Source organism: Idiotropiscis lumnitzeri, chromosome 5, assembly GCF_059441095.1.
Source record: "Idiotropiscis lumnitzeri isolate Australia: NSW breed Sydney's pygmy pipehorse chromosome 5, RoL_Ilum_1.0, whole genome shotgun sequence".
Taxonomy (NCBI): domain Eukaryota; kingdom Metazoa; phylum Chordata; class Actinopteri; order Syngnathiformes; family Syngnathidae; genus Idiotropiscis; species Idiotropiscis lumnitzeri.
Genome location: NC_142395.1, coordinates 15,199,821 through 15,225,085, shown reverse-complemented (window position 1 = coordinate 15,225,085; position 25,265 = coordinate 15,199,821). Strand labels below are relative to the sequence as shown.

Here is a 25,265-nt window from a genome sequence, read left to right as displayed (position 1 = left end):
GAGTTGATTGAATTCCAATTGTCCTCCTGTGTACTGCACTGTTCCTGAAAAAAGGAAGTGCTTTCCGTTCAGCACGTGTGGGTCTAAGAGACTAATAGGGTGCTGGCTTCAGGTTCCTGTTTTTATTTTTATTTATTTTAATTTTTTTTGCCGAGCCGTCCTTGCAGCGTGAATGGGGAAATGAATCACGCGGTTGCCAAGGAAGTGAGAGCGCGTGCGGTCGACTGTTACCGTTGGCCTTGAATCACACTCTTGGGGCTGTCGGTGTTGCTCGTTAACTCTGCTGGATGAACTTGGAAAGGTAGCCACGAAGAAAAACCCATACACAAAAAAAAAAAAAAAAACGATAATTTGTTTTGCGTTACCTCAACAAACAATGCTATATTATGTGCCTTTGAGTGCACCAATCAGATGTCGTTCCTATACGGCGTGTTTTTTTTTTTTTCCCCCCTACTCATTTTACATTAGATCCACATGCAATTAAGTGGATATCATGGGCTATCCTAACAGGATGCTCCAAAAAAATAAATCTCAAGACCCCATGTCCTATGTTGAACAGGAAGTCTGCCATTTTGCTTTGAAGCGGCTATTTGGGGCAAATTCCAAGGGTTATTTTTTTTTTCCCAAAAATACCAATTAGGGAATTCGCAGATATTCTGGAAAAATAGCTGATGCTAAATGATGGATGAAAGGGGATGCAAGGGTGCAAATCAGCCCCCGCCACCAGTTTCACAAAATCCACTCATTGAACCCTTGTCGTAAATTGAACACGTAGTCCACCACATTGGTTCGAAGCCGTCATTTTGGGTCAATTCGCCCAAATCTGATACAGGTTTCCCAGAGAAACAGCTGATGCTAAATTGCCAAGCTTTTTTTTTTTTCCTCCATTTTTGCCTACGCAATAGAATGTGGGCGGATCATGGCGTCAAGCTGAAGATTTGCCAGAGGGAAGGGTTAGAAAAAAAAAAATCCAGCCCTCTACACCAGTTTGACCAGTTGTCATGAAATTGGGTGGACATGTCTAACATAACAAAGCGCATGAAAAAGTCTGATGGACCAGTGCCACGAGTTATACTTTATAAGTCGGCCATTTGGATTTGAAGCAGTCAAATTGCAGGATTTGATCAAATTAGGGAGTTTATTGCTAACATACCTCGCGTACGCTTTTCATTTGTCATCCAAAGGTGTTTTGTTTCGTGCGCTAACTGTTTAAAGGTCAGTTAAGAATGTCTAAAGTGTTCCTCAAAACATTGCCTGTTCAGTTAATAAATCTCGTTATGATGGCGACAGTCGTCTCAGAACAGCTCGTTTGGGACATCCTGGGCTTTGGCGGTTGAACTTGGCCCCAGGCAACTGGGGCTGAAAACTCCTCTCGGCCACAGAAACCTCCAGCTGCGGCCTCCAGACATTCCTTACTGTTGGACTGCTCAAACAGCTTCCACCTTCCTACACATTTCTTGGCTCTCGACGGCAAAACATAGAAGGTGGCCTTTAAAAGAAAGTGTAACCTGATCCGGGCCACAAGATTTAAGCTTGAACAGGACCTCCATTGAAAGTGCGCTTTAGTACAATATTGAAAAAGGACTCCGGCTGGTGCAGGAGTACACCTCAGCAGCCGTGTGAGGAAAGACAAGGATGCTATTATATGTGAATCCTCTGGCTCCGCCCCTTCTCCAGACAGCCTTAACTCCCAGGAGTCATTTGAGGTAATGAGATCAGCCTGCGCCGCTGACTTCATGGCTCCTGCACAGATGACATTTATGAGGTCTGAATCCATACAGTGAGCATTTCTGTTTTCAGTCCCCTCTCATGTTTTGTAACTTACTCTTCAAGCAGCTGTGCCATCCGCCGACTCGAGTGGAAATAGTGTACAGTACTTTCTCCGTAGGAAATAATGGAAAATAGGAATAATCTGTTCCAGAGTAAAACTTTCCAAAAAGGTTAAAAGCTGTTTTAAGTCGCATTCTTAACTTTCATGCACGTGTAAAAGCTGTTAGCCGCTGTTAATATTGAAAATATAAAAATGTAATCTGTTTATGTTTCCGCGTTGTTGTGATTTGTTTGCAAAAATACAAATATGAAACATTCCACTTTAACTCTGATACAGTGACGACACGGTTCTTAATGTTAGACTTTCAGTGTAACGTTATCTATAAAAAATATAAAAACTTGTGACACCCGAGTCTTCTTACTTCATTATGCTACGTTCACACCGAATCCGTAAACTAGTCAAATTTAGCAGGTGCGCCAAGCTCCTTGCTCACTTGTCTCCAAGCCTGGTCATGCTTTTTCTTTTGTCCCTGTAATGGTAGCTGGCTGTGTTGTAAAGCTCTGGATGTCCACAGACGGCAACGATCATTTTCTCCTCCATTCTTCTTTCTTCTCTTTTCAAACAACCTGCCAATGCATGACGCCGAGTATGACGTAATGCATCTCGCAGCTGATTGGCTGCTATGACACGATGCGCGAAGAACGTTCAATTTAAATTTAAAAATTTTTTAAATTTTTTTTTTATTTGTTTTTTCATCTCGCCGAATGGGAATGGGTGATTTTTATCTGTTTCGCTCCAAACACATCTTTCACATCACCCCGCACACACCCGCACTCACTCGCACAAACTCCATTGATTTAAATTCAATCGCGCCTCCGGAATCGCTTGCAACAGATTTTTGTTGTGAATCTAGCATAACTTTCTTCTAACAACTGTAAAACCTAAAAAAGAACCCATGCACGCCTCCTTTACTGATCTTATGATGTTGATTCATCCATTTCTTTGAACAACACCGTTTTAAGGCTGCTCCTTCTGTTTGGAATAATGTGTTAGCGTCAGATTTAAGCAGCTGTTATCAGATGAGCGATCTCACATGTCGCAGAGAATCCACTCTTAAAATATTTAGAACAATTTAATCCTCTGTGCACGCCTGCTATCACATCCTCACGGCTAACTTAATTTACGCGCAGTCTGTATCTGTTATGGAGATATTAAAGGTGAGCTGTCCATTGTGGTGGGATGTGAGGGGAAAGCTATTTAAAACAAAAGCCCAGGGCAAAGCTTCTTTTGTGGTCTGTCTCAAGCCTGTTTCAGACAGAGATGCTCCAAAATAGCTGCATTAGCAAGACCGGGCTGTGCCTTTTACACAGAACTCGATAAAGGCCGGATTTGGTAAGTCTTCCGAGGTCACATCTGAGGTGGAAGGCTGCCAGTGTGTAAATGAGGTGCAAAGTTCAACACCAACTCTCTTTTGTTGCTCAGACTTTTTGCATTGACCGACTCTTGCTCCTGTTGCGATGTCTGTGACCTGGGCGGCACCCTTCTGCCATCGTCCCGTCCTTATTCCTAAAATATTCGTCGTGCGTCCGTGTCGGTCCTGCATCCTTTTTTCTGACAACAAAACACACCTGATTAAAAGCCACAATAGCTGAATTTAGCCATGAAAATGTATTTGTACATACATTAGCGGCTTCAGACGAATATCCGTGGGTCTTCACGCTATTAGGGGTATAATCTAGATTCTAAACTCTAGGAAACGCTCTACCCTCCAAAAATGTCCAAAGCAGCTACACTTACAGACCATTACTGGAACGTACTTTTCACACAAGGCAAATTCACAGCGCTCTGAGCTGGGTCGCGTTGTAGAAATGGCGGTATTTATTGCACTTCATCCTTTTGCTGAAATGAAAGGTAACTTAAGATGCTTAGTTTGGCTCTCAATTGCTTCTTAACACAGCCGCACGTATAGAGTTAAACTCTCTCTCTTAGTTGAACTCTCTGTTAAAGGGCCAGTACAAGCAACAGCATTGCAAGATTTCATATTGTTCCGTGTGCATATATTTTGATTCTATACAAACAGTAGTCGACCCGGTTAGGACAAAAAACCACTTCCGTCCTTGTTTAGTCCGTTCTTTTTTAAAAAAAATTCTCATCTTTCGTCCTCAAAATGGGCGTCCACCATTCTGTCCCATCACTGATGACAGGTGAACACATTTTAAATTCAATGTTGATTAAATGGACGTGAATACCAATCGTATTTAAGCAATGGGCTAAATGTGTCAAATGGACTTTAATAAAATGGGCACTCATTTTGTTTAGGTAATCACACTGTGTCATCATCACCATCAAGAGTATTACTCAAATCAAATTATTCCACCCACACACACACACACACAGTCTGTAAGCAGATTGGTCGTCTGTCATTTTTCTTGTGATCTTGTGTAATACATATTATATAATTCCCTTGTTTGCACACCCTTGTCAATCACTACATGTCTTCCTAGATTCAACTTTTACTTTATTGTGTGAATATCTGCCTTAATATGCACCTAAAAAAAAAAAAATTCATTATCCGTTACTCCCCTTTTTAGATATTCTATTCTATTCTCCACTATGATTTTAACCATTTAAACTTATTAAGTATTCACAAAATTCAGTACATTCGGGGAACTAGTTATACATTCCAAAAATTGTCAGTCCTCCCCTCCAATTGCTCATTTTCAAGACTTTTGAGGGAAGGAGTTTTTCACAAAAAGTTCATCTTTCACGTCTTAACTTTAAACTGCTCAGCTCATTCAAGGCATCTTGTGAACAATTTTCTCATCTCCCTAATACCCGAACGATTCCAGTTTCAAACCGTTGAGGGCATGCAGCAAACAACCTGTTCATTACATTCCCCACATTCTTTACGAATTTTACCATGTGCTACTTTATTGCATGCTATTTTTATTTCTTCCAAATTTCTTGCCCTTTGTTAACCATTCCAACTTTGGGTCTCATATTCTACAGTTCGACAATTAAATGAATTCCACAGGATTTCAGTTCAGCGTTAGCTCATCACCATCCACATGCAATTTCCACAGAAATGACATTTTGTAATGTGTATTTTAAACACCTCACCCCACTGTACAAACATCCAGTTGCTAGGTAGAATTCAAGATGCATTTTGAAAACAGACCATTTTCTCCCTTTTTTTTCCTCCGAAAGGGCATTTTTCACAATTTAAAACTTAGGACAGAACAGACAGTTTGGTGTCAGACTTTGGACATTAAGATAATAACAAGGTTTTAATCATCAAAAAAGATGCATCTGAGGGACATTGCTGAGATGGTGTCTGACAAAAACAAGTGCGATATCATAAACTGCTGTTTAGCTTTGTTATGATGACTCACTGCTGACAAGGCTTCAGTCGCTGCTTCCATGCCACTCGTACAGTCGCACCACATTTGAGCGCTAAAGCGTTTTTTAATTTGTTTTTTTAAATAAAATTATGTCTAGTTTTATGTGTGAATTGAGCAGTTTTGTTTTTGTTTTAGTGAGGCGTGGTCATAATTTTATTAAAGAGTGAAAAGAAAAATTCAAGGAAAATCGTTTTATTTTTCTTTCTGGAAGTGTGTTTTATAGGACTTAAGTTGCATTTTTTTAAGGAATAAATTCACATTTTTTTTCAGCAGTAAGAAGTAATTTGACTTGTAAGAAGGAAGTGACTTTTTTATCGAAAATATATTTTTCAAGGTAAGTAAATGGTTATATTACATGAGTAGTTTATTTGTATTTATTTTTCATTGTTAGATTCTTTGTATATTTAAATTTGTAAAGAATATTTTATTTGTGTTTTATGTTTGAATTTTGATACAATAATTGTTTTGTAAAGTGGGCTGGAAATGAACTTGATTTGAGTTGTGCTGATATGCCATATCATAATTCATCAAATGTTTAAATATACCCTGAGGCTACTTGTGACTAATAATAATTGTCATAAGCATCAGAATAATAACTAATGATAATAGATAATAATTGTCTCTTTCATTGGACCCAATTTTCTCTTGAGTTTTAATTTGAGGGAAAGCGGCAACAATGTTATAAGTAAATTTTTTGTGGGTGTGTATAGAGTTGGATTTTCTGGGAGGTTAAAGTCTTGATTTTATGGGGAAAAACAACTTCTTATTATTATTAGCAGGTTTTTATTATTAGCAAAACAAGTTACTTATTTACTATATTGGTCTTATTCTTTTAGAATAAAGTTGCATTTTCTTTTTCCCATGTAAAATCTGTTACAAGAATAGAGATGAATTTTTTCGACTTTGTATTTGGATCTGGATTTGCAAAGTGGTCAACTGGTTAGGACACCCTTCTCACTTCTCTGCGGATATTTGTTCAATTGCCGGCTCCGGCCTTCCTGTGTGGAGTTTGCATGTCCTCGCCGTGCCAGCGTGCAGTGCGGGTTTGTGTATTTGTGCCCGATGATTGGCCGCCAACCAGTTCATGTTGTACCTTGCCCAAAGTTAATCAGGATAGGCTACAGCACACTCATGTTCCCCGGTGAGAATAAGCAGTACAGAGAATGGATGGTTGGATTTGTACATTTGCAAAGTTTTGTTGAACTCGAGAAGAATAAAAAGAAGGCATAAAACAGGAATAACGATTTGCTAGCTTCTGTGTCACAAATAAAGGACATAGTGAAGAATTGTTGCACTGTGCTGGCAAAGAATCTGTTTTTGTAGTTATATGTTCTACATGGCTGGTAGTAGACTCAAAATCATATTTATTGTCATTGTATGCATTACGTTATTATTATTATTATTATTACTATACAAAACAATAACATTTGCATGTAAAATAGTGTAACATTAAATGCAGTGCATGATATGTTTGTACGGGACCCAAAATTGAAAAAATTGTGCAAGTTAAAAGCAAGTCTTCAAGTTCCAACCAAGCCCAGAGTTACTTTGGCAAATAAAGTCCATTTGAGTGCTCAAACTTTCAAATCAGTCAAGTAAAGATATGACTTAAGGTAATGAATCAAGTCATTCAATACAATCTTGTTAAGTTAAAACAAATAATCACACATTAGTTACTTTGAAGTAGACTTGCGTAACTTGTGACTTGTGGTGTGATGTTTGTTTCACCAGCCATTGGTAGACATAGCTGTGAACTTAGCCAACTTAGCAGTAGAAGAATGGTTTTTAGTCATTGATGGAATTAGATGTTGCCATTTTCTTTTTCTTGATCCAAAATGTAATCTTGGGCTCTCTCTCTATGATACTTGTTTAAAGAGGTGGCCTTTATAATCCACACCGTAGCTTACCGGTGGCTTGCCAGGGTTGCACTCATGCATTAAAAAAAAAAAAAAAAAAAAATTCAAAATCAAAACAGAATACACGCCGTCTTAAACACAGATTTGTATCACTAGTCTCACTACTTGTCATAAAGTTCAAATCCAGTCTCGTAAATTCCATTCAAGTCCCAAACCTTGAATCCAATACTAGTCTCGTGGGGGCTTCTTTCCAAATTGAAGCAACGTCTTGTCCTGAAGTGGTCCAATCTGCGTCTTGCCGCGTGCCACTGCCACCCTCTCCTTCCTCAGAGTCTCCTGAAGCCGTCTCCCACATTCTTTGGTGGCGTCTAGTTGTGCCGCCTTGGCCGCTAGCTCTTCCTCCAGTCTCTTCTGGTTGTCCCTGGACTTGATCTGGAACAGTTTGATATCCTTGAAGAGATCTTCCCTTTCGCGCTTCCGTCGCGCTCTCACCCGCTGCCTCTCCTCCGCCAAACACTTGGTCGCCTCCTCTCGCCGTAGCTTCCCCTCCGTCTTGGCGTTGTTCCTCTCAGCCTGAAGCCGATTGGTCAGGTACTCGACCTGCTCCCACAGGGGCTTGTTGTCCTTCTCCTTGCGCTCCAGCTCGGCCGCGAGCTCCTGCACTCTCTGGCCCTGGAGCTCCAACCTCAGGTTCACCATCCAAAGCTGGTCCTTCAGGCCGTTCACCTGCTTCACCAGAGAACCTGAAAACACGCTGATCACCACCTGCGTTGCCATTCTGTAGAGTATGACCAAACCTTTCCACAGGCCAGAAAGAAAAGCCATCTTTTTGCCAGATGACATGCTCTGGCAGCAGCGCATCGCTTGTCGCGTACAGCTGATGTACCAGCATGGTTAGTTTTGTGCGTAAAGACGGCACGGAGGCTTTGAAGTACTTCTTTAGGAACTTTGTGAGGTCATAGAATTACAGAATGTTGCCGTGGCAACGATGAGGTGGAAAACATGACCGGACCAGCGTCTTGAAGTCTCCAAGTCATACTATTACATTTTCTATTTTCATTAAGACCCGAGAATCATTCAGCGCAAAGGTCCTCTTGGAATCTCTTATTACAGTAGTTCCCCCCCTATTTGCGGTTCAGTGTTCATGAATGAAGAGTCTTTTTTTCGGGGATTCAACGTACCCAATAACTCACCAATTTTTACCCACCATGATTCACTCACTAGCGCCTCCCGAATGGAAAAAAAAAATAAAATCAGCCCAGACCACTCGTTTCACCGATCAACATGAAACAACAACTATTTGTATTCAAGTTCAGCATTCGCTGACAAAAGACAAATGCGAAACCAAAACTGTAACACACTTCTACAATAAATATCCTCTGGCAAAATCATACTACAGTCATTCAATACAGCTCAAGTGGCCTTGGCATTTTAAAATAAGTGGCACAAACAATGTGTCTTCTATCACTCTCTTGCCACCTTTTGATCATTTGTCCTTGGGTTGTTAACTCGAGTATCAGCATAAGCGACGCATGTTGTTTTGTGCGGCAGCAAGTGTTTTTCAATTCCAAACAGCATTGGAGAAGGAAATGTCCTCGACTTAATTCAATCAGGGCTATTTCAATATTGGATTTGTCTCACGGCTGACATGTTTGGACTCCATTCTATACGTCTTAAAATCAATAATTCTCTTTTTTTTTTTTGACTCAACAACTGCCACTAAATGGTCACATGGAAACAAAGGCTGAAGCATTTAAACAGCAACACAGTTTTCTGTCTCGCACACTAATTATCATGCTCATGGCATTTGAAATAAACACTAATACAGCACTGTGTTAATGTTATTAGTGGTTCAGCATCAAACAAGGCTAATTCAATACCAGTACCCAGTACGCAGGGCTGGGAGAGGAGCATGGGCCAAGGACAAGAGGCCTAATCCAATCTGCCCGCTGCATTGCTGCACTTCCATCAGTCATCTGCTGATGGAGATACATTAGGAAGCCTGAAACTCAAATCTAACCCACATGGTCAATGCTGCCGTTTTGTGTCAATTGGCACATTCCTAAAAAGAAAACATAGTATACATGATTCCTCGTAAAAAGAAGATTTGTAATAAGAACAAATAAGACCAACAAAGCTATCTGGTACACTTTTTTAAAAGCAAGACAAACTATAGATCAGGGGTCTCCAACTTTTTCTAAACTGAAATGGTCTACCTGTTGAATGCACGCATCTGAAATAACACATTTGATAATGTTTTTCCATCCATTATCCAAGCCGCTTCTAACGAGGGTCGCGGGCATGCCGGCACCTATCCCTGTCGTCTTCGAGCAGTCGGCAGTGTACACCCTGAACTGGTTGCCATCCAATCACAGGGCACACAAAGACAACAAACCATTCGTACTCACAAACACGCCTAGGGACGATTTTAGGGTGTTCAATCAACCTACCGTGCATGTCTTAGGAATGTGGGAGGAAACCGGAGTAGTTGGAGAAACCCCACGCAGGCACGGAAGAACATGCAAATTCCACACAGGAAGGCTGGAGCCAGAATCCAAACCTGCACTTCTGAACTGTGAGGCGGCTCTGCTAAACCCGTCGACCACCGTGCCGCCCTGATAATGTTTTTATTGTACATTATTCATTTTACAACATTCCTAGAAAATGAATCTGTGTCCTATTGGCCAACTCATGTGGTCCTTTGGGAGGGGAGGGGCCTACCTCTTGCTGACCTCTGTTATAGATGTTGAACGCTCCTAAAGTATTGATTTTTTTCATGTCCAAAAAGATTAAGCACTGATTTTGTACTTTGAGTGATGAAGAAAATCTTGATTTTTGCATATTCCTAAAAAAAAGCCAAAATATAAATGTTAAACTTTCCTTAAAAGCAAAGCGGTTTTATGTTTGTTTTTTTTCTGCGAATGCCAAAGGCTCACCATAAAAACAACCCAACCATGATTTTCATCGTGCCATAGTGGCCTCGAGAGAATCCGAATGGCTGAAATCACGTGTGCGCTAAGAGAGACATGAGAGGTTTGAGGCATTTGTTTACGTCTGCCTTTTTTAATGACGTTGTGTCGACCCCTTTTGAAGGTAGCTTCGCGCAGGCTGAGAAATGTGTCTCTTGGTTTTCCCTTCCAGAGGTCACCCTTTGTCTCTTATTGAATGCCAACAGCACAAAGAGATGCTATAAAAGCAGCAATGTGCTTTTTGCAAAAGGAGCTGCTCGGCCCCTTTGCCTTTGCTGCATAAGAGGTTTAAAAAAAAATAGCAGAGGTGAGGTTTGGCTAAAGATTTGACCGCATCATGTATTATCAATCCCAGAAGAATTCAAATCTGCTCGTTGAAAGAGACGATAACAAATTGGCCTTTGTTTCGATGGTAATCGTGAAGTGTTTTGAGGTATCTAATCGCGTAGACCAGAACCACCTACCTTACAAATGTCCATAAACACAGAATCCAACAGACTGCTGCTCTCGATTGACGGTATTACTTTCCTTTGGCTATTTTTTGTGCTTACATGGGAGGAATTGAGTTTCATATCGTCAAAAAAAAAAAAAAAAGATCAATTGTAACAATGATAGACTTAGTGATTGAAAGCTCTGGTTCACTGCACTGTTTTAAAAGTTGTATTAGCACTACATAGTTACTTTAATTAAGGCTGGGTTTAGAAAATCAATATATCAGTTTTCCTTTTAATAACCTGATATTGATTCATAAAACCATATATCAATACTTTTAATAACATATTTTTCCCCATAAATTTACGTGACTTCACTCTTGTCATTCTGCGAAAGTAGCACATCAAAACAAAATGGTGGAAGCCGTGAAGTCAGCGCCAACAAGCATGAAGGCAGATGTATTTATTGTTTTGATCATGTCACGTTAAAGAAAACATACATGATTAATGTAACTGCATTGGCTTGAATTCTTAATGTATATATTAATATTTTTGCTTATGCACTTAGTTACAGCAAGACGTTTGTACTAATTGCAGCACTGGTTCTTCTGAGAATTACCTTCCATACGAGAGAAAAAATGGTACTGCGTGTAACCCTTGATTCTGATGTGAAGACATCAGAGTCCAGCAAACACTGACCTTTGATAGTTGTCTGATATGTGCATTAGTCTATTTAGCGATAGACATTCAATGACATTCATAGATTGACTACCGGAAAGAGTATTAGTTGATTAATTGACGAGATGTAGAAAAGACATTTTCGGTTGTCAATCAAGACAATGCATGGGATGCTGCCTGCTTAGGATGACCATATACGGACCAATGCATGCTTTCTCCTGGCGTCAAGTGATTTACGTTCTTGTGTCACGCTAACGACAAGCGTGTTTTTGATCATTAAGATTTTAGTTTGAGATTTGGCCAAAAGGAAGAGACTTGGCTTGCATAACAAACTCACAGAGCTTACCCAGAAAGCAAGAAACTGTACATTGCTTAACGATGTCAACAGAGAAAGGAGTACACTGCCAATTTATTGTGTGTCTCTCGCCCTCTCTCTCTCTCTTTTTTTTTAACCGCCTAACTGAACAGCGTCTCGGTCAGCAAGTCCTCGGCTTTGTTTTTAGGGTTTGGTGACGCCAGTCGACAAGGCTGCGACGCAATCTCCCTCCATTGCCAAGCTTTGAAAAGAAAGATCCGACTGCCCATTCATCCTATCTCAGTCGGTACGTCATAGGCCGTCGCTGTTGTTACTTCTTCTCAACTGATGGGGCCATGGTAACGTAGGACATGTGGCAGTAAAAGCATCTGTGCTTGCTTTTGTCCGCACCTACTCTATTGTTCATGTTTTGGGCGACACAGGGCCTTATTACTTGCCGCGATGCAATTCGAAACCTACTGTAGACAACTGATGATGAATTACAGCACATTTAACATCCACTTGTAATAGTCTGGTTGAAAGCACTGGTGAGGATTCTACTTTGCACTGTGGAGTCAGGCTTCCATTACTATAATGATTGAGGGCTGAGTTTGAGCCCCGTGACTTGGTGAACGGCGACTACGAAATACATTGGGCAATTACATGAGTGTCCCGCTCAGGTGTCAAACTCAAGACCAGGGGGTCAGTTTGTGTGGCTTGCGAAAGCACTTGATGGATGGGCAAAAACACTATAGAGCCAACAATTTTTGGACATACAATTAAAAATTCCCCATATTCGGGCTCATGCTTGAAGTGTTGCATTCATTCACCTGACTCGGACAAATGTCCTCTGTCTCTGATATTGCAGGAAAAAGTGTCGGACTTGATGAAATGAATGTTCCCATGGATGCCACCATAAAGACATACAAATATATGTCTGACCTATTTTCTTAGGAGTTTATCGTGACATTTACAATAAACGGTGTTACGCCGCAGTCACCTTTAAAGTACATTATGTATGACATTTAGTGGATATTCCTCCAAAAATTATCTGTTGGAAAGTAGCCAGCATTTCTTCAAAATGCCAACGTTTTGCCCTGTGCACTCTAAAAACTGCTGGGTTAAACTTAACACCATTTTGGGTCAAAAATGGACCGATATGCTACTTGGGTAAATTTGACCCAACTTTCTGAGTTGTTTTTGCAGAAAACTTCCCCCCCCAAAAATTGTAGTTTTGTACAAAACAACACAAGAAGTTGGTTCAAATTGACCCAATTGGTGGATCTGTTGGAACACCTCACACTCACTTTTCCGAGTAGGACTGGGTTTAAAAAAAATCTATATCTTGATTTGAATCAATTTTCCATTTCATAGCCTGATATCAACTCATAAAACTATATATCCATATTTTTCAGAACGTCTTTTTCCTCCATAAATTTACGTGACTTCACGTGAGCTCTTTATCCCTACGCGAGTAGCTTATCAGTCATATCAGAAAGTAGCATATAAATCGGCGCCAACGGGCCTGAAGGTAGATGTGTTTATCGTTTTGATCAGGTCATGTTAAATAAAACGTACATGATTAATGTAACTGCATTGGCTTCAATGCTTAATACGAATATCAATATTTTGACTAATGCGCCTATTCAGAGCAAGAAGGAACACAAATTAGAAAGATGACGAAAGCTTGCAGGATGCTGTGTTGCTTTGAGAAAGGCCACGTGTTTATCCCACCTTTGCTGGGTTCTGTGTAACAGGCACTGATCTCTTCTCATGACTCTGATAGCGCACTTTGCAGTATCTCTTTGTGTAAGAGGATACCGAGACAACCCTGGGGGTGGAAATGTCAGGTCAGCTTCATTCCTCTATTCCATTCAGAGCAAACAGCAACACAGGGTGTGAAAAACGCTGGCAATTCCCCATGTGTGTTGTCTTCAACTGTCTGGCTTTTACTAAGCCACACATTGTCTACATGGCATTATCTTCGGCACGGTCTGCTTTGTTATTGTTGTAAGCGCTCGTAAACTCCCCAGTCATCATGGTGTTGCATGATGACAAGGCGCTTCATCGCCGCAGACTGAAACATGAAGTCCGTTCCCGTACCCTGTTAGGCTGCTCCTCTTCATGACCCTCCTTCTCTTTTTATGGCGCGTCGCATCTGTTGCTATGCGAAGGACAAACATGTCTTACATATATGTGCAGCTGGTGGAAATGAGCTTTCTATTGACAGTGGCAAAGTCCACCTTGTCTCGAGTGAGCTTGTAACAAGGTTGCCTTGCGCTGAAAATAAGGATGAATTGGCTGCAAATGTATAGTTGGTGCATCACACTGGACCAATTGTTCACAGGTTACAGTTACGGTTTGAGTTTGGGCTAATTGGAGTTAGCTAGGGTGAGGGACAGTGTGCGTTATGTCACTCACTCTCAAAATTAAAAGTAAGTTAATCAAAACTTAAAAAAAAAAAAAAAAAAAAACCTCCATAGCGGTATTATCAGAATGAAGGCTTCATCCCTTTAAGATTAATTCATTAATTAACATGTTAGTCATTCACTTGTCCATGGAGTGAAGTCATGGCAGGCCTTTTGGTGGGAATATGACATGTCGCATTTTATGTGCCCATCATTGGCGGTTCTAGCTTTTTGTCTTTGTTAAGTCAGCCGGGGGGTAACGTTAAGTCATGTGTTGGCTTGGCGCTCCTATAGAACGTCATTCCATTTCAGCGCTGTCTTTTGTTTGCGTAATGCATCCAATAAAGGACGCTAATTACCCATTATTAATTTGGCTTGTGGTAGACTAGGACTAGGAGACCCGTGCGTGTGTATCAGTAAATATGTACATGTTCATTTCCAAACGAGTCATTGAGGCTATTGCTAATGCAATGTTAAAGGGACGCGTCATTGTTGTTAACATTAGCACTTATTTCACAGGTTTGCATGTAAAAATGGCATCAGTACCTGTGTAGAGTTTGTAATCGGTCCCTTTAATGACTCGCAGTAACATGAAAAGTGCTGAGTGGAGCGCAACCATATTCTTCATTAAAAGTAGGTGTTTTGCAAGTCGTCACTTATTTCCTAATTTCTCCAAGATGAATGGATAAAAAAGAAAATAACAAATTTCAGTTTCCTGATTGAAAAATATATAAACTGAGCTTGTTAGTGAAAATTGGGCCATCACAGTTGGATCGATACATTAAATAACCGTTGGACTGTTACTTGTATGCGCAAAATGAAATGGAGATCAACAAAAGCACACTTGGCATGTGTGACTCCTGAAGATAGTATAAATGTCTCTGATGTAACATGTGATCCGGCTTCCGTATCTATTTTCTCACTTCTTACCCACAATTCCACAGTACAATCCCATAATAGACCAGGCTTATTGTGGCCATGCAAAACATCAATAACGTAAACAATTTTAAGTCTCTTCTTTATTGTCTAGCTTTTATATTTCTGTTTATTTACCTTGTGAAACATTTCTTGACTTCTCAAATGTATTTTTGAAACATAAATTGACATAAGCAATGAAATCAGTCTCACATGTCTTGACTAAAGTGATTTGTTTTTGTAACAATGACATCAAAGTACTGTACAGCGAGTTTGCCAGTAGAGTAATCCCACACTATATCGCAATTCATAATTGGTACATGTCTTGTTTTATTCATAAATTTCCTTTCTCTATTGCGCCATCTGAAGCCAACCATGTTTTTATTGAATTTTATTCTTCTCAAAAGCGTTAAATGATACAAGTTCGTATTAATTGGGGATAGGTTTAGTTGATGTTAGTTTTTTAAGGTGATTAAGGTCACGGATTAGGTTACAGTTTGGGTTAGTTTGGGTTTGGGTTAGTTAGCGCCATTTCTAAGAGTTGCGTTAAAGTTAGTTTGGGTTATTATTTAGGGCTCTGGTCAAGTTGACTTCAAAGATTCATTAGAGCTAGGTTTGTTTTAGGGTTAGCTCAGACTTGGGTTAGTTAGGGTTAGTGTTAGGTTGAGTTAGACTTAGTTAGCATAAAGATAAGGTCCAGTTCAGGTTATCTGAAGCAACTGAATTGAATATAGAGAGGCCTTTTTTTCTCTGACTGCTACCGACAACACAATAAAGCAAGCTTTAATGACTTTTATTAACTCCTGTAGTTTGATCACCACTACAACTCTGCCATTTTGGATCAATATGAATAATTCAGAGTTTGTCTCTTCCATCCAGGTACAATGGTTGGGCTGCATCAGTAATGTGAAGCCCCCGATCTTGTTGCTGCGTCGCTAGCCCAATCCCGGCGTTGATGACCTCTTCTGATGCCCTCCTGGGCTTCTGTTTTTCCTCTCCTCCCCTTCCTCCACTCGCCCTCCCTCCTGTGCGTCTTAGACCCTCCGAACTTCCCTTATTGCTCTACAGAGCTGTAGCTTGGCAGCATCTGAAGGAGGCCTGCCAGCCAGCCAAGACCGGACACAACATAGAAGATTCAAGAAGAGGACTGGAGAACATTCAAGATGCCAGGAACCTACTTCACTGGAGTTTCATGAGCTAGCCAGAACCACAAACTTTTTTTTTTTTTTTTGTAAAATAGCAATCTTGCATTGCACTCGGCCATGCCGGCCAAAGGGAAATACTTGTTGAATGACCAGGAGCTAAAGAATGAGGCGCTATACCGCAAGTTCTCATGCATCAGCCAGTACCAGCCACTGGTGCTCCTGTTGGGGCTTTCCATGCTCTCTTGCGGAGTCCTCTTGGTCCTCTTCTTCGCTCTCGGACTGGTGAGTCTCTGATTTAACCGATTTTTAACGTCTTCTCAGAAACCTCACACATGATGAGAATATAAGGGCTTGCTTTCAAAGGGACTGATTTTCTAAGATCCTAAATAGCGGGTGCCAAATTGGTTGTTCACTCTTAACGGGTTGCTCATGCCGTTGGTAGGCATTTTGCGCTTGATCTATAAGATGGCAATCTTTTACTCAGATTCCAAATAGGCAACGCTTAATCGCATTCTCGTAGGGCTGCCAAGATTAGTCGATTAATCAAGACAAACTTAGCTGAAGTTAGCACATACAGGCGACTGTGTGCATCTGAGATGGTGTGCTGGTAGAAAGTGCAATGCAAGTTGAATGTACTACTATCATCTTAATTGTCTTTATTATTCATTTGTACATACCTGGTCATATAAGAGTTTTACTTAGAATCTGATTAGTCGACTAATTGCGACTGTTGCTGATTAGTCAACTAGCAAAATAATCGATTGAGGCAGCCCTCATGCTCACCCACTATAACACATTGCGCGCACTGTTGGCAACGCACTTATGATGGAAGAAAGTGAACTCTGACTAGTCACAAGGAATTGGACCACGGAAATCCACAATTGAGGTTCATGCAAAAAAGTTTGTATTTTGCTTTTTCTTTGGCCTGAATAAATGCTGACTTAAAGCTCCTTCCCTTGTGCTGAAGTAATATAAATATTTTTTTATAGTAGCCATGTTTTTGGTTTTTAAAAAAAACAGCAAGTAGGTGAGTTTTTTTAGCTACTAACAGTGGTCTCCAAAACAAAATCAAGAATTTAAGGATGGCCAACCGCAAGGGCTTCATGCTACTCCAGATGGACAACACAGTACCCCACACACATTATTTATGCAATTCCAGATGGGAGGAGGAATCTGTATTCTGTGGGAGGCTTTTTTGGACTATGACTAAGCAGAGGAACCAGTACGTTGCAAAATATGACAAGCTGAAAGTGGACTTTAGTTGGGGAATGTAAAGAAATGGCGCATATAGGCTCACGACTTTGTGGAGTCACAACAGCATCAGAGTCTACGGAATGTTTGTTTTCTCTAACACAATGGAAACAATCTTTAATATTACATAGTGAGCTCATTTACAACATGACTCCAGATTGTTTATGTAGCTGTGTAGGCACTGCTGTTTTGGTTAGTGGCACATGGGCTCAACGTTTACTGGTTTGTGGGGGATGTTTATTTGAGGTATTCCCATGAAGCATACTGATAGGTTTTGGTAATTACTGTAAAAAAGTTACAATAATGAAAATCAAAAGTTAAATGAGGTACAATAGTTTTCCCCTGTTTATTGTGGCTCATGCACCCGCCATATCAAGTTTTTTATTTATTTATTTATTTTTTATTTTTTTTAAAGGCAATTAGTGGGTTTTACTGTATCCTAACTATTATGCCTTCTTTGCATGTGGGAAAGAAGCGCTGCAGTCGCTGCATGCATGTATGAGTTCGATATTTCAGAGTTTTGATAAAAGTAGGTTATATAGTTGCAATGAATACACTATTGGGAAAACTGCAAAATGTTAATAAGAATGAAATATCTTGCGGCTTTTTATGTGGCTTCCAGTACAATTCATTCATCCATTCATTCATTCACAATGATTGTCTTTTTTCCCCCGTTCCTTGTCAAGTCTCACAGCGCGACGTCAGGAGCAGCAATTGATGTGCGGCCTTTTTTTGAAAGGTTGCCGTGGCAACCAGAAAGCTCCCAAATAGCATGCGTTGATGGCCTTACCCTAGCAAGGATCTATTACTACAGACTTGGCGCCGTCTCTTTTTAACTCCTTGCTTTCCTTGCAACCCACGCATGGTTTCTTATAAACTGCGTTTGCATGCTCCGCTTTGGGTCGCCTTATACTCAGTATAAACTTGAAAACAGGAGTTCAACTTCAGAAAATCCTTTTAAAAGTAATATTTTCTAAACAGTGTAATCAATTGTCAACTGTCCAATGAAATTACAATGTCCTGCTCCATGTACTGTCTTCATGAGAGCTTGCAGTTTGCCCACACTTTTTTAGACGCCCAAAGTCGAAAGCTGTACTTGCCTTTGTACACTTTTCAGTAGAGTGGAGTGAGCAGTAACTTGATTACATTGTTCAGGGCTGTCGCCCTCAAAACAGGCTGATTTCAGTGACATCATTTCAGCAGTCAAATAAAATGTAAGATATAATTCTTGACCCTTGGGCTTATTTGACAGACATGCATCACCGTATACCGTACTGGTACATGTTTTTAAATGTAAAATGCGCTCCAAGCAGTGAAGGTTTGGCAGAGAAATTATGTATTTATTTATTTTTTATTAAAAACAAATCTCATTCACAATAACTGGTGAATTTAATAATAATCAAAGAGTGCAAAATGAAATGAAAATGGATGGATGGATGGTCTGTGTATGGTTGAAAGCAATACAAAGTATCTATATTAGTTTACAAGTCGCTTGTTGTACTTATTATTACATGATGATTTTTTTTTGCATTTGAAAGGATCTTTACCTCTTCAAAGCCATTAGGAGTCCAGTCGTGCTCCACAATTGATTTTGCAGCCGTTCTGGTGGCTGAGTGCTCTTACATAACAATGTCCGCAACTCTCTTTATTGTTCTTCTGCTTTTGAGGTGTTCATTTTGCGTGGGGACTTTTTCAGAGCGCACAGGAGCACAGCGTCTTTGTGGGCGTGGTGAGCGGCGCCCTGTGCGTCTTCCTGACCGTTTTCGTGCTGGTGTGCGCCGAAATGCTGTCCCAACGTTGGCGTCGTCCGCTGGGCCTGCTGGTGTGGGCGGCGCACCTCGCCATGGGCTTTACCTTCATCTTCAGTGGGCCCGTCGTCCTACCTTGGGACCAGGTGAACACACCACGTACAGGGAAAAAAAATTTCATTAATCAAGAAATTTTATGAGAATAGTTTTCCAAGAATAATATAGAGATATTAAAAGAATATATATATGATCAAAATATATTAAAGTTGGAATTTTGCACAACTGTCACAGAAAAATTCACAACACAAAAAATAGAAAATCACTGAGGGTTTCCTCCCACATTCCAAAAACATGCATTGATTGGACTCTCTAAATTGCCCCGAGGTGTTAGTGTGAGCGCGGATGTTCGTCTGTGTGCCCTGCGCTTGGTTAGTAGCACATGGGCGACCCTAGTGAGGAGAAGCAGTTTAGCTAATGGATGGATGGATGAGAAAACAGCTCCAATTTTACAAGACAGTCAGAATATCACATGGATCACATTTGTAATATGAAAAGACATGTGGTCAATTTAACTTCACAAAATTTCTTGAAACAAGTAAACACAGCTTGCCTCATAAAAAATCAAACAACCCAAAAAAATCCCTCAGAGAACAAGATTTTGTCTTGGTTTGATTTTAACTGTCGCAGTGTGCATTTGTAATTTTCCTTTCTCTCTCCCTTAGGTGCCGTTTTTCCTGTTCATCATCTTCACCGTGTACACGATGCTGCCGTTCCCGTGGTGGTACGCGGTGGCGCTGAGCGTGGTCTCGTCGCTGTCCCACATCGTGGCGCTCACGCTGAGGCTCACCGTGTACCGCGACGTGCCCGTGCCGTACCTCGCCAATCAGGTGAACCATGACAACATCCTACCATCGACACTGGGGAAAACAACATGCATCACTTTTTTTGTTTTTTTTTGCGTATTAACCGATTTTTATAAGGTGGCAGAACCCACAAAAGATCCACAAGAAGGTGTCATTTTATGATGGGTGCTGTTGTGCACCTTGGCCACTTGGGGGCAGTGGAAGACAGACAGATAAAATGTACTGGAAAATCAGCTCCTTTAGACTTCACGGTACAGCAGTGATATTAGCCGTTCTTCGCAGAGGATAAAGACTATGCTCATAAATATTATTTGTCTGCTTGTGTAACTTGCTGCATCCTCTATGTTCAGAAATCTGTTGAAACAACACTGCCGCACAGATGCAGATTGTTAGCCTGTATGTCCATGATGTTTCCTCTTGTTTAATTCTCATTGTTTTATGTTAAGTTTGGCAGACTGGCAACAAGCGGCTTGAAGGCTTTGTGTGCCTCAAGACAGGATTGCCTCTAGGAACAGCTCTGGGGCAGAAAAAGATTTTTGTGGTTTCTAAAATATGTGAAAAAATTTAATTAGTCACTATGGGTTGTTGTGTGTAGAATTTTAAGACAAAAAAAGGAGTAAGCTTGCAACATTCCCCATGCATGAACAGGGGTGTGTAGACTTTTTATATCCAATGTGCATATTATTCCTTAGTTTTACTTTCAATAATTTGCAAAAACCTAAAAAAAAAAAAAACTTTTCATGTCCTCATCTTGGTATGTTGCAATCATTTTTGGAGGGAAAAACTGAATGCAATGAATTTAGAAGCAATAACGTGGAAAACTGAAGCGCTGTGAATAATTTTTCAGCCGCAGAGTACAACGCCTCCATTATGTGTCTTTAAAGGCTGAGTGGTCAAGCTTTGATTTAGCTTTACTACGCTTCTCTTCACAAGACATATATATGTATGACAGTTACATACAAAAGGTTTCACAATGTCGACAGGTAATGAAATCACTTTCATTGATTTCTTATTGAAAAAAATGTATTAATTGACAAAGCAACATTTTTTTTCTTTTTTACCGTTTCCTTATTGTAATGATTCTGTTTGCTGTTTTTGTGCGTTTGTGTGTAGCTGCTGTCCAATACAGTGGTGTTCCTTTGTGGCAGCGTGGTGGGAGCATTTCACAAGGTTCTCATGGAGAAAACCCTCAGGCAGACCTTTCAGGACACGCTTCGATGCCTCAGCATGCGCATGAAGCTGGAGATTGAGAAAAGACAACAGGTTCGTTTAGCCCCGTGGACCACTCGTTATGTACCTGAATCAAGTCCAGCCAGCATTTAACTTGCATTTACTCACCCAGTACCAAATTGATTCAAAAATTTATAATAGTAATAATTGTGGACAATGAACAATTGTAATAAAAAACTTGGACACAGTGTAGCGATTGAAGTTCAAGAGTGAAATTGTTTTTAATGACTTAACGAGTGTTCGGATTTCCCCCTTGGAGATTCTAATATGTCGTTCAATTTCATAAATCACAATATTTGTCCTTTTTATAGTTTTTTACTGCTTTGCATTAATCTCACTGAACAAACACAAATGACAAACATGGGCAGACATGCGGTACAAATGAAGACCATTGTTACAATGTTCCTCTTCATCTTCAGCACGGTTTACTTTGATCTCCGGGAAGCTCCATCCTTGGCCGGCCCCCAGTTGACCTCGCTTGAGGATGTTTGTCATTGTGACAAGCCGAGCCCGCGTTAATTAAATTTTTCTGCCTCCGCTGGAGTCGTCTTTTGAAATATTTCCCTATTTTTGCCAACAACACTGACTATTACCAGTGTGGGATCTTAAACACTAAATTTGTGGACTAGGGCGTGCAGGAGGGAGCGCGTGAGAGAGCGAGGGAGACAGAGGGGGGGGTGTGAAAGAGAGCAAATCGAAACAATAAAAAACAAATGACTGATTCGAAGTGGTTGCTCAAGATATCAACTAAATCTGAGTTTCCTTTTGAAATTCTGCCTTTAAATCTAATGAACTAAATCAGTGACAAAGCGCAACCTTGGTCGAATTCTACTCTCATTGGAAACCAAGCTAACTTATTGCGGCAATGTGGACCCAAGTCTAACTCCAGTTTTACAGCCTACAATAATTTTTTTAAACGATTCTCTACTGTTATTATATTATGAATGCAATCCATACTCTTTATGGGGGCTTACTTTTCTTCAAAAGTGACATTTCACATATTGAGTACTCGGCAGAGAAAGCCTTTAAGGCCTCGACCACCCACCACTGGGAAACAGCTATCCAACACATCAAGGCGGGCGCCATAAATGTGTTTTGTGTTTTGCAGGAGAACCTGCTGCAGTCTGTGCTGCCGGTCTACATCTCCATGAAGATGAAGCTGGCCATCATGGAGCGCTTGCAGGACTGCAAAGACAAGGAGGAGCAACAGCGGCTGGTTAAAGACAACAACTTCCACAGCCTCTACGTCAAGCGTCACGAAAACGTCAGGTAGCAAATGCAAATGCCTCTCAAACAATTGTCTGCATGCCCTTGTTATGGTTGGTTGTAAACAAACTAGTGAGATTTAGTTTTTTGTGTTTACAAAATTGTTGTAACAGTTTCAGATTTTCTTTTCCCCACAACATGTGCTTTCACTACACATCCACTCCGTAAATAAACGAAGCGGCTTGGCCTCGGGCAATTGGACATCATGTGTTATGTTTTTATTTTTTATTTTTTTCCGGGGACGGGAGCACTACATCAATCGTGTTAACTTATTTGAAACAGCATAATGTTAACATGAATATCAGTGCAGTAGCAAAAATAAAAAACTTGCGCGGTACTACCGCTACTTCCAACAGTCCAATCCAAACATTGTTTCTCTTCTCTGAATTGCAGACACTATTGAAACATAGAATATGTTCAAAGCAGCCCCACTACTTGAAACACTGCATTCTGATTAATATTGCGTTTGTGGACTATGAATTAAACAGTAAAATCAACCCATTTTTCTCCATCTCAGAGGGCGGCCAATTTTTCACTTTAGCCGACTGAAGATGACATCATGGTTTCTTGGGGCTCAGCGAACAACCAAATCATGAATGAAAGCACATATTATATATTATTGCAAATATATTTTGGTGCTTGACTTCCCCTTTAAGGCATTCCAGAAGTCTAAGCATTTGTATGCAAGCCATTGAAAAGTCACTTCTCCCCTTTTGATATGTATTCATGCATGTTCGATGCTTGTGAACATCGCTTTATGAAATTGAGCCATAAAGTAGATTTCCCTCTGAATGACAGATTAATTTGCTTCCGGACAACTGACCCACTTACAGACCACAATTGTCCTGGATCAGCTTGTAGGCAATCCCATTATATGTAGAAATGTTTTTTTTTCTGATAAATGCTGAGATAGATAAGCATTCCCTCCTTTGCTTCATTCATGGAAATGCACAATGAGGAGTCCACGATAAGCAAAATGCATCCATTTGTTTTCTATGGTGTTCTATTCACTTGACTTTTTATCATTTCCCAATGGGAAATGAATTACGGTATGCACTGCATTCCGTCTGGCCTATCTATATGTTCACCAGTTGACTGATTACCATTCAATGAGCGCTCTCAGTCCCGTGTGTGTTTGTGACAGTGTGTGCGACGGACAGATATTGCGATGGTGTGTATGTGTTTCCCGAAGAGGCAGCAAAGGCGTCAATCAGGTTGTCTCGCAATGACAAGGTGTTGAGCGAGAGGTTGCAACCCTGACCCTCCCGCTATAATTAATCCGGTCAAAGCAGTCATTGTGGCTTTTGTGGCATGAGTCGCACCGTCAAGCACCTGGCTCATTTTGTCCAAGTCATTATGAAGAAGGAGATGTGATGTTTTTTTTGTTTTTTTTCCCCTCTCAGCCGCCCAGGCTGACAGCTTGTTCAATATATACACTAGTATACCATACAGTGGAGTCAAACACTTTCCCACAGGAAATAATGGAATTAATCCATTGCAGTGTTAAACTGTCACCATTGTAAAAACATTTTTCACAGTGATTTTTTTTAATACATTTTAAAGTGCATCCGGAACGTATTCACGGAGCTTCCCTTTTTCCGCATTTTATATTACAGCTGTATTCCAAATTGTTCATCTTGTCTTCTTATGAGTTAAAATAGGTTTAAGGTTTCTTTTTTCTGACGGCATTTTTTACATATACTGTGTGCATGCATGTATCTATATTCTACACTGTATATACTGTATGTAAGTATCCACAGCCTTGGTCACAAAACTTGAGCTTAGGCACATCATGTTTCCAGTAATCACCCTTGAGCGGTTCCTCCATTTTATCAATTTCTAGTCCATCTGTGGTAAATTCAGTTGCTGCCTTGGATATGATTTGGAAAGGCTCATACAGTCTGCATAAGGTCCCATGAAGTCAAAGGAATTGACTGTACACCTCCGAGACAGGATTGCCTCGAGGCACACAGATCTGGGGAAGGGTACAGAAAAAAAATCTGCTGCTTTGAAGGTTCCAATGAGCACAGTGGCCTGTAATACCGAACCACCAGGACTCCAGGATTCTTCCTACAGCTGGCTTACCCCAGTCCAAACTGAGCAATCACGGGAGAAGGGTCTTAGTCAGGGTGTTAACCAAGAACCTGATTGTCACTCTGTCAGAGCTCCAGCGGTCATTTGTGGAGCCAGAAGGACCTTCCAGAAGGACAACCATGTCTGCCGCATTCCACCAATCATTTCTGTACGGTAAAGTGGCCAGGCAGAAGCCCTGCTTAGTAAACGCCACATGGCAGCCCTCCAAAAACCAAAAAGCCAAAAAGCCCCTGACTCTCAGACCATGAGAGAGAAAAATCTTGGGTCTGATGAGACAAAGAGTGAAGTGTTTGATGTAAATGCAAGATGTCATGTTTGGAAGAAACCAAGCACTGCTCACCTCCTGACCAATGGCATCCTGACATTGAAGCATGGTGGTGGCAGCATCATGCTGGTGGGAGTGTATTTCAGTAAGAGGAACTGAGAGACTAGTCAGGATTGAAGGAGAGATGGATGCAGCAATGTAAAGAGAGTGAATGGCTGTGCACTGACATTCACCATCCAACCTGATGGAGCTTGAGAGGTGCCAAAAGTGAAACTGTCCAAAGATGAGCGTGCCAAGCTTGCGGCATCACAATATTTATGTACGACATTAGAGCAGTATTTCCCCCCCCGTCACGTTTTACTTGAATTCCAGACAATTTTGTCTTAGGGGAATTGAACCTCCGCAGTTGGTTTTGGGTTGTGACTTGTTAGCATTTTGTCTGATAACATGTTTGTCCTTGCAGTATTCTCTACGCCGACATTGTGGGCTTCACTCGATTGGCCAGCGACTGTTCCCCCAAGGAGCTTGTCGTCATGCTCAACGAACTGTTTGGAAAGTTTGACCAAATTGCCAAGGTCAGTTCGCATTTTCTTATTTAAGTGTTTGTTTTCTATCTTTTATTTTGACTTGACAAATTGTGATGTAACGTATTATTTCGGATTATGCCTCTCCCACTTTC

The 25,265-nt window shown here is 40.7% G+C and overlaps 1 protein-coding gene across 3 annotated transcripts in view; it reads left to right on the top strand.

Annotated features, from left to right (window-relative positions):
• The window catches only part of adcy7 (adenylate cyclase 7), a 47,085-nt gene that overhangs the window by 7,169 nt on the left and 14,651 nt on the right, over positions 1-25,265 (top strand). For all 3 annotated transcript variants that reach the window (XM_088295668.1, XM_088295669.1, XM_088295666.1), the window contains exons 2-7: positions 15,604-16,151; positions 18,817-19,014; positions 19,591-19,755; positions 20,845-20,994; positions 22,070-22,230; positions 25,050-25,161. In XM_088295668.1, the coding sequence (XP_088151794.1) occupies positions 15,987-16,151; positions 18,817-19,014; positions 19,591-19,755; positions 20,845-20,994; positions 22,070-22,230; positions 25,050-25,161 (951 nt within the window). In that variant the 5' untranslated portion in view covers positions 15,604-15,986. The remainder of the gene's footprint in view (positions 1-15,603; positions 16,152-18,816; positions 19,015-19,590; positions 19,756-20,844; positions 20,995-22,069; positions 22,231-25,049; positions 25,162-25,265) is intronic.